This window comes from Thermobia domestica, chromosome 1 (genome assembly GCF_964235325.1).
Source record: "Thermobia domestica chromosome 1, izTheDome1.hap1.1, whole genome shotgun sequence".
NCBI classification, from domain to species: domain Eukaryota; kingdom Metazoa; phylum Arthropoda; class Insecta; order Zygentoma; family Lepismatidae; genus Thermobia; species Thermobia domestica.
Window position 1 is genome coordinate 330,982,300 of NC_137454.1, and position 10,840 is coordinate 330,993,139.

The 10,840-nt window shown below is 34.9% G+C and overlaps 1 protein-coding gene across 1 annotated transcript; it reads right to left on the bottom strand.

Annotated features, from left to right (window-relative positions):
- Window positions 1-4,766: 4,766 nt before the first annotated feature.
- Window positions 4,767-7,730, bottom strand: LOC145681072 (tRNA (uracil-5-)-methyltransferase homolog A-like). The gene is made up of 2 exons (XM_081752433.1): window positions 7,685-7,730; window positions 4,767-6,148 (listed from the first exon to the last, which is right to left on the bottom strand). The coding sequence occupies exons 1-2, from the start codon at window positions 7,728-7,730 to the stop codon at window positions 4,767-4,769; spliced, it is 1,428 nt and encodes a 475-aa protein (XP_081608559.1).
- Between the last annotated feature and the right edge of the window lie 3,110 nt (window positions 7,731-10,840).

The window sequence follows — 10,840 nt, forward strand, 5'->3', positions numbered from 1 at the left end:
CCCTTGACGATGACGATAGGTACCGAGAACATTTATCATATATACTCAAAATCTAACATTATTCAATTTTGACTAAAGAACATGTGGAATCGTTCTCATTGTGCTTTCTTAATAATGATTATACTTCAGTTTCGATTTATGTACTCCAGTTAGGTATCCATTGAAGGATTCCCGACCTTAGATTTAAAAATTATCTTAATTAGATATACAATAGACGTTCAAATACAAACAAATAGCAACATTACAATCATACATTTATAATACAAAAAATAGAATTGTGGTAGAAATAAATATGTAACCTTAAAATATAACGATACATCCCTTATACCCATGTTGTTAATTATTCCAGAATAGAAAATATTCCCTGCTGCTGAGAGCAGAAATAATAAGTCGTCCCTACAATGTGTTTTAGATAAATGTTTAGCACTTTTTGCTTGCCATCTACTGATTGTATTGTTGTATATTCATTTTGCTTAGATTATCTAAAATGGAAGAAGGTACATTCCCAATGGACATTTATAGGTATCGAATTTTATCTGTCTTCTAGTAGAGTTCCATGTGAATAACGAAAAGTTGAATTATATATATTATTCGAAAACTCCATAACACCTAGCCTAAATCATTCCCCAAACGTGAGATGCGGTAGCAATAGATAAAATCCGAGGTACAGAATCTAAGCAGACAAGAGTCTAGCAAAATTTTTGCGAGACGGAAGAAATCCAAGAGGGTAAAATCTCTTATTTTATCAACATGATACGTATATTTTTTTGGGCTAATGTTTTGCTTTGGGGGGGCCTAATTTTGAACCGATTTTTTGCGATTGCAAGAGATATTCTTGATTGGGATAATTTATAGATAATTTTCAATTAATAGAATCATTTTTTTTTCTTATAACAGAGACTTCTTCTCTCTTGGTTAATTTTGGACTTAAATTTAATTATTATTTTAGATGAGAAATGACATTCCATTTGTTTGAAACTCCAGGAATAACAGGATGGTAGATATTATCCTGGAAATGCATAAACTACTAAGTTAAATTACAGTGCGGGAGATTGCAGAAGATGTTGGAGTGAGTAAAGATTCTGCACATGCAATTTTGCGTGACGATTTGAACATGAAACGAGTGGCTGCTAAATTTGTACCCAAGTTGTTGTCTCAGGAACAAAAAGACACCCGTTTTGAAGTTGCACAGGACCTTCTGGACACCACCAACACTGATCCTGGGTATCTGAATTCCGTGATAACTGGAGATGAGTCATGGGTGTACGGGTACGACCCAGAAACAAAACAACAATCGTCTCAATGGAAGCATCCCGATTCTCCAAGGCCGAAGAAAGCGCAGCAGGTGCAAAGCAAAATCAAGGTGTTGCTGACTGTTTTCTTCAATGCCCGTGGATTTGTGCATCACGAGTACGCACCGGAAGGACAAACAGTGACAAAGGAGGACTATCAAGATGTTCTCAGGCGACTCCGTGACGCAGTCCGGCGCAAAAGACCAGACATGTGGACAGCGAGGAAGTGGCACGTTCATCATGACAACGCCCCAGCACATTCATCCCAATTGATCCACACGTTCTTAGCCAAACATGGAATTACAACCGTTCGCCAACCACCCTACTCTCCAGACCTGGCTCCTTGTGACTTCTGGTTGTTTCCAAAATTGAAGACGCCTCTGAAGGGATCCCGTTTTGAGAGTAGAGAAGACATAATGCGGAACACGACGACGGAGCTGAACAACATTCCAAAAGAAGACTTCCAGCGTTGTTTCCAGCAGTGGAAGGATCGGTGGGCTATATGTGTGGAAGCACAAGGGGCCTACTTTGAAGGGGATTAGGGTCCCAAATCTGACAGGTATTCGCAACTATTTTTCTGGCCAAAGGTCGGATACTTTTTAGACAGCCCTCGTATATACATATCGCACCAATTACATTTTGTTTTTTATTATTATTATTTATGTACCGATATGTATAAACAAAAACAATATCGGACAACGTTTATTGAATACTACTAATAGTGGCATGATTACTGCTATATTGAAAATGGTTTTCTTATATCATTTACAATCAGGAGTCATTCTACCATATATCCGACTATGTGACAATCTATTCCAATACCGGGATATACCAATAAACACATGTGTTGAAAATGTTTCACGCACAACAATATAAACAAGCCTTTTCATAGAGCTCATTCGTGGCTAAGCGGTTAGCGTACGCCCCTATGGCGTGGGAGACCCGCGTTCGATTCTCGGCAGGAGCTCATGTGGTTCGGATTCCACGTTAATCAGTAGGTCCCATCTCACTTAGCCTCGTTGCTGAAGCGGACGTTGAATTCAAATCAACCCTTTTTATGTAGGTTCTAGTAGCTGAAGTCCATAGCATTCATAAAACGTATGTCATGAATTTGTACAAAAGCTGAACACTTTTACAAGACTAAAGCTTAATAACAGATTTTATCAAGTATTGGAGATCATCTAACTATTGTAAGTTTGATAAGTAAGTAAACTATATCAAAGTCAATCTAGGGAACTGTATGAGAGAACGTCCATATCTTTCTCTTCCGTAAAACAGTATCTTAAAATCTAGAATAATTTACACAAATTGTTTTCCTAATTTTGCACCCTTTGGCCTCACGGGTGATAATTAATAGCACCACAAAATTTAAGAAAAATTAAATAAAAAGTTAGTTTCCACTAGTACTGAAAATTAGCAACTAAATAAATAGTTTTAAATATATTTGTTTTCAACATCTCGCAACAATATTGCAATATAACCTTTCGAGCTTATTTGTCCGTAAAATTTCTGACAATGACATCTATGTCAATGTCTTGGAGAATGTCAAAGTCAATCGACATCATGACAAGTATGCCATTTCCCCTGCCTATGTTTTTGCAGAGTGGTATATTCGATTTCACAAACACTATTGAAATTAATGATTTGACAAAAACTGTATATAGCAAAACAATAACATCTTCTAGACACTACTTTCAACAAAGACCGACAGTTTTGAAAAGAGGTGGCGTTTCAAACAAGTGCTGTCTATACTGTTCCCCCTTTAAGAGCAACATATATAAAATCCAATAACATTCATTGCCTGAAAAAAGTTTACAAAGAACATGGTCCTCTATAAACAGTAACAAATCTCCTTCCCACTCTTTCTTCTACATAACATGTCTCCGTTTGTCGATACAGTACTATGAAAGTCTTTTCTTCCGTAGTGGAATGGAAAAAGATGATGTAATTGACGCTACTTTACAAGAACAAAAACCAAAATGTCAGTAGAAAACACTTATAAAGTGTACTTTTTGGTGCTTGTTTTGGCGCCCTCTGATTGTTCCGCTGCTGCCCGACCCTTGGTCCTCCCCTGGGTCCACGGCTAAGTGGACACCTTCAAAATTTCTTATCTGGTTTACAGCGATATATCCCTATTATAATTAATCTGTACCTATATTATCAACATTGATCAGAGGCGCAATAATTAAGCATATAGCTTAGATATAATTAAAAGAAAGAACGTTATTATTGACATGACATGTTGTCATGGAAAAGGACTATTATGGATGTACACGAAATGGACGGTTATAGATAGAATATGTGTGTGTAAACAAAAGGAATAAATCGATCTGATCGTTGGTATGTATAATGTTATAATTCATTGAGATAGATTAACGAATTAGGGCTAGGACTTGAATTAAAAAGAATATTTATCGTTCTATCTGGTGCCGAAACCCGGGACCTTATTGTACTATTTAGTCCAGATAGAACGATAAATATTCTTTTTAATTCAAGTCCTAGCCCTAATTCGTTAATCTATCTCAATGAATTATAACATTATACATACCAACGATCAGATCGATTTATTCCTTTTGTTTACACACACATATTCTATCTATATCCGTCCATTTCGTGTACATCCATAATAGTCCTTTTCCATGACAACATGTCATGTCAATAATAACGTTCTTTCTTTTAATTATATCTAAGCTATATGCTTAATTATTGCGCCTCTGATCAATGTTGATAATATAGGTACAGATTAATTATAATAGGGATATATCGCTGTAGATGTCGCCCAGAACGGGAATTCCGTAACAGTATTACAGAGAAGGAAAGAACCCTGGATATTTTCAAAACATTCTCTTTTTGAATAGCCCTCGTACTAATTATTATTACATCAATCCTCGTATTAATTATTATTATTACATCAATATAAATATTTTTCTTTTCTCTTCTTTCTCCATATATATATATATCAATTCATTTATAACAACATTTTTCTTTTATTACTAATCACATATCATAAAACGTCGATTTATTACAAATATCATTTATGGGTCTATTCAAAATTATAACTAATTGATGACTTACGCAGAGTTACTAGTTAATTGTTCCTCTTTTACATTGAGCGATAACATCCATATACAAACAACATTATTTATAATTAAGATCGTCATCTTATCAAAACAACAACAAGATCAGAAGGCAATAATTACATTTAAAAGCTTCAGTTTAAAATCGATGTCATGGATTTCAAGTTAACATAATCAAATCTCTTTTGAACATGTAAAGTAAAATAAAGGTAAACATAACATTCGGAGTTAATACAAAGATAAGATAAATTAATCACATGATAACATGTTGCACAAACATAAAGTTCAAATGAAGTATTCACAACACAACTCGTAACATCTGAGATAATAAATTAAGAATTGTTATCCAAGTTTAATTTAGTTAACATATCAGGGTTGACTAAAGTTTCAACTAGCTTTAGCCATTTCCAACTTTAATTTGATATTTATTTTCCTGTTCTTGTTCTACCTTTTCACTATGTCGCTGAAACTTCTGATGAAGTCCAATTCTAAGTGGATCTACAATAGCAAGTATCTTCTTTCTAGCTACTTTCTCCACTACGGTGGGCAAAATATCTTCCGTTCGTCCGACAAAATATTCGTTGTTTGTGATGGCATTCTTTACAGCACTGGCACTTGCATCTTCAACTGTCTGGCTCGACATTTCAATATCAAGAATTTGAACACATTTCTTAGCAAGAATAAATCCAATTCCTCCAATGGCATAACACACATCTATCAAGGAAGTTTGTTCGTCAACTTCAACCATTTCCGCGATGGAAGTATAAAGCTGCTCGGCTATCAAAGCATTCACTTGAAAATAATAATCTGGAGATACTCGGAAATTCACGTCACATATAGTTTCTTTCACATATTCTTTCCCGAACAACAACTGCAGTGATGGAGGTTTCTCACCTTCTTCCTTTTCAGTGGAGATCAGGAAATAGAACGATGTCACATTCAAACAGTTACCTTCTCTGTTTTGGAAATAATCTTTCAAATCATGCGTAATTTTTCTTATAGGCGAATGCTTCAGAAAGTCTGCAAGTCCTTCATTCTTCTCTTTTCTTTCTTCTGTCCAATCTGCTAAATCCAAATTCCTTCTCGGCAACAAATCCATCAGTCGCGTGAGTGAAGATTTTATTTCTTCATTATTCTTCTTCAACTGTTCTCCATAAGTAACATCCCACAAAGGTATTGTTGCCTGTTTTATTCTATCTCCTACAGGTAGCTCAACTTTCGCCTTTTTAGAATCCTTATCAACAGAGTTTTCCAATTTTCGTTTACGATGATCAGCTTCGGCAACTTCGGCTGAAAGAACTCGCTTCTTCCAACTGTATCCATTCAAGGTCTTCACTGCCATCTGTTGGTCTTCTTCAGTTTTAAAGATCAAATAAATCCAAGAACTCGCTCTCTTCGGCGACTTAATAATATGGCTTCCCAACTTCAAATCGTCTGTCAACAATTTCTTCAATTTCTCTAACCGGTATAATCTCGGTAGATCTTTCACTTCAATTTTGAATACGCCTGTAGTGGTAGTAGAGGTTTCCTTGGCCGGAGATGACGGTTTTTCTTCAATTGTAACATCTCCCGCATCACCGTTCGTCACAGGTTCAATTGTTTCATTTCCATCCTGTTCTTCAATATTTTCATTTCGTTCATCGACTTTCTTCTGATCTTCTTCCGGTTCTACTTTCTTATTCACATCAGTACCGTTCACCCTTTTAATCAATACGTGCAAATCCTCTTTCAAACTATGCTGTAGCCGATCGAACCTTTCTTGTACACCTTGTACTTTATCTGCAAGAGATTTATGCTGCGCTAGTATCTGTTCTAGCTTTTCATCGTACAATTTTTGTTGTTGATCAAATTTCTGTTCTAGCTTTTCATCGTACAATTTTTGTTGTTGATCAAATTTCTGTTCTAGCTTTTCATCTAGTAGTCGACTAAACATATCAATAAAATTAGAATAGGAATGTTCAGACAGAGTTGCGGCATTTCCAGATATGGTTTCATTTGAAATACTGGGTACTTCTTCAATCTCGGAATCCTGCATATTAGCAATTCTTTGTATTCTCTTCCCACTTCTCAAAATAGTGAAACTCATAAAAAGGTATATATACGTATGCACATAAACTCAGTTCTTACTATTCTTCGGAACTAGATAGTATAGTATAGTCCCGGGTTCCGGCACCAGATAGAACGATAAATATTCTTTTTAATTCAAGTCCTAGCCCTAATTCGTTAATCTATCTCAATGAATTATAACATTATACATACCAACGATCAGATCGATTTATTCCTTTTGTTTACACACACATATTCTATCTATATCCGTCCATTTCGTGTACATCCATAATAGTCCTTTTCCATGACAACATGTCATGTCAATAATAACGTTCTTTCTTTTAATTATATCTAAGCTATATGCTTAATTATTGCGCCTCTGATCAATGTTGATAATATAGGTACAGATTAATTATAATAGGGATATATCGCTGTAGGTTGCTTCGAACGACATTTCTCGGTTCGATGAGCACAAAGAAGAATCCCATATTGAAGTTTGAAAAAAATATAAAATGTAAGAGATTGACTCAGGTTAAACCCCCTTCTTTTCCCTGTGTGAACTCAACAATTGAAGAAGCATGTTTAGAACATCCAGTACTTGTGTGTCCAAAGTTGAGTCAGAAGCCTCTAGTTTTGAATTGTTTTCGAACTAGCATTGTGGTTGTTGACATCTAATGTACGTTATGCAAGTATATCTTATATATTTTTCCACTACATCGCTTCCCACTTCATTATCTCTCGAAAAGTGGTGTGCTTTTGCCACCTGATGACAAATGTGTTTTTTTTTCTAGTTATGAGCTAACATTTCATAGCTCGGAGGAAAGAAACCAGCTCGAAACAAATAAACATTTGCAAACGTCAGATATATAACAAAATAAAAACAAAATAAAAACAAAAGTAAATAAATCAGCAGTTTCTTTATTAACATTTCTTGGCATTGTCTGGCAACATTGCTTGCCATGTTCATTTGTTTTTTGCTGTCGTCTGCTTGGTGACAGGTACCTGAATCAGACGTTTCCTGGCCGCTGGATTCATAGTATTTGTGAATTTTCAGCAGTTCCCTTTTCCTGGCCTCCACGAAGTCTCCATCTGACGACAGCAGACAATGTTCTCTGGGGTTTAATAAAGCAAAAAGTAACAAACACTCGATATCGCACACGCAGGAGTTACGAATAGGAGTGTAACACACATTCACCCTCGTGACTCCGGATTTTTCTGCAAAACATCTGCGAGAATTCAGCTGTGTTACGGCATGGATGATGATCATACCGATGTTTATGACTCTCAAGGCTCCAACGTAACTGTGTACATACATTCTACCATAATTAAGGGGCGCGCGCTAACTCAATGGTAAAGCGTTCACCTCCAGTGCTTGGGGTCCGTGGTTTGATCCCAGTTCGCGCCGTGTGGACTTTGTAGTGGACAAACACCGTGCTCGTGGGTTTTCCAGTGGTTGTCCTGTTTCCGACAACTTTCTTCTTTTCACTCATCTCTCATCATCACCGTCTCCTTTAGCCTAACCTTCATAACCATGGGACGTAAAACTTAAGATTTCATTTCATTTTTCATTTTCTACCATAACTAGTGATGTGAGGTGGAATATTTTCCGCAATATTTCTCCGGAAAATGTTCTGTTCTAAAAATATCAGTAATCAAGTAACAATTCCTCAGTAGTCATACAATTGACTGAATTCATGTATAGAAACGTTAAAAGTGAAAGATCGTTTAAACAATCTGAAAATTTAGATGGCTCAGACAATTGTGAGTACTAATTCGGAACGAGTAAAATAATTTTTCATGAATCGAAATATTTTCTGTTGTGTATGGTAAAATTGAAGAAATTTTTATGAGTCTGAAAATATTCATTTTGAAGCGAAAAGTAAAACAACTTTCTGTGAATCGGAGTTTTATTGCTCTGTAGAAACAAGTGAAAAGAATTTTCATAGATTGGAAAAGTTTTATTACGATGTAGAAACAAGTGGAAACAATCTTTTCATAAGCCGGATAATTTTGGATATTATGTATAGTAATGTTAGGTGGAAAATTTTCCACTATATTTAACTGAACATTCAGCTATAAAATTGAATTTCTGTAGAGGAAAGCTTGTCAGCAATAAATTATAATATTCCAATTAGCTTTCGGGAACCGGAAAATTTTCTCATATTTCAAGATGAAAAGTAAAAATTTACATAGTGTTTCTCTCTCTGTGTGTGTGTGTGTGTGAATTCCTTCGTTGCTAAGCGGTTAGCATACGAGCCTTTGGTATGGGAGACCTGGCTTCGACTTGACAAACATACTCCACTTATTCCTAAATCATTGTTTAGCCGTAAAATTTATTGGCAATAAACGTTGTCTAAAAGAATTTCATGAAGTGAAAACTTAACGATTCTTCATTTCTTTAAAAATGTTTCAAAAACTTCAATGCCCTCTCCCCTCAGAATCCACTTTTCAGTTCATAAAATTAAATTTCGTCTGTTTAATGTGCGTAAGACGAAGTTTTCTAACAGTTTTACTACTCTTCTAGATTTAGGTACTGCAACATTTATAAATAATAAAGTGTCTACTGTAAATTTTTGACTACCCAAAATTCGAGCTTAAGTAACGCACAAAAACAAATACTGACCATTTTCTGGAAATAAACATTTATTTATTCATATATTCATTCAGAAGAGAAAGTGAAATGTGACTAATAAGGAAGCGGATGTGTGTAGTTGTTCTTCCAAAGAATAAAAGAAACATGTACTAGCGCTGCGTACTAAAAGCAACACGTAATTTCATTTTAATTTAGAAAATAAAAAATACGTTCTATAGAATCGCTATTGTTTCTAACCCATTTCTATACATAATAATGGTAGTTCTACAATACAAATATGCGCTCTAAGATGTTGATTATACAAAATTCCAATGTTGGAATTATGATTTACGAGTGTTAAACACAATAAAATCAAAGCACATCTTATTTTCTGTAACAAAAATAATCTTTATAAGGAAAGGAAATTTTACGTAGTTATTTCATTACATAGCCAAGCCTGTATGTGAAGAAATAGTAGAAATTTCTGTTTTTGAAATAATTGATAAGTTCACAAAGGTTTCTTTTCGATTTCTTTTTACATATTTAATAATGAAATAAGTGGCGTAGACAAGAGGAGGGGCAGAGAGGCCGCCCCCCCCAAATAGGTCCGACAATGTACCTTGGTACTTTGATGTTTGTAATTTTTTATATAGTTTTATGTTTATATATTTTTTGTTTGTAAACTTTCTATATGTACCTATAACAACATTTGAACGCCCCCCTCCAAATACACATCCTGGATACGTTACTGAATGGAATGGTATATTTGTTCTCTAAGAATTCGATGTATGTTCCCTGCTCTTTACACACACACGCACACACAGACGCAGACAAAGAGAGAGAGAGAGAGAGAGAGAGAGAGAGAGAGCGAGAAATGCTATGTAAATTTTTACTTCCCAACTTGAAATATGAGAAAATTTTGTCGTTCCCGAAAGCTAATTGGAAAATTATAATTTGTTGCTGTCTAACTTTCCTCTACAGGAATTGAGTTTTATAGCTCAATGTGCAGTTAGATATAGTGGAAAATTTTCCACCTAACATCACTATAAATAATATCCAAAATTATCTGGCTTATGAAAGGTTTTCCACTTGTTTCTACATCGCAATGAAAATTGTCTGATCCATGGCAATTATTTTCACTTCCCTCTACAGATCAATAAAACTTTCCGGTTCACAAAAGTTTTTTTTTTTTTTTTTTTTTTGTTTCAAGATGATGAAAGTTTTCCTACGCGTAAAAGGTTTTTCAATTTTTCCATACAGGACAGACAATTTTTCGTTTCATGATAAACTGTTTTATATGTTCCAACATAGTACTGAAATTTCATTTTTTTAACATTTCTATACACGACTGCAATCAATTTTATGATTACTGAGGAATTGTTACTTGATCACTGATATTTGTACACAATATAAAACTTTACGAAAAAGTATTTAAGAAAATTTTCCAGATCACATCACAGCTAAACAACGATGTAGGAATAAGTTGAGTATGTTTTTATAAATCAGAAAATTTTCATCACTGACCATAACTAACACTGTACTATTGAAACTAAAGGAGGTACGCCCACTTGCGGACAACCCTCTAGTAGTAGTAGGAACGGGTTGGAAGCAATGCAGGGATTGGTTGGGTTCTGTCCTCGACATGAAATGGGTAAATCAAAGAATTGCTAAATTTTTACTGTACATTTTACAATCTATGGATCTGTAAAGTAAAACAAGTATGCTTATCCGTGAAATAGTCAATCTGCCTCCACATACAGTGCCGTTTACAAGATCAAAAACAACCAACAAATATAAACACTTTCTTAACTTTTACTATTCCCCTTACATGACTTTCACTCATTCGTTCTCAC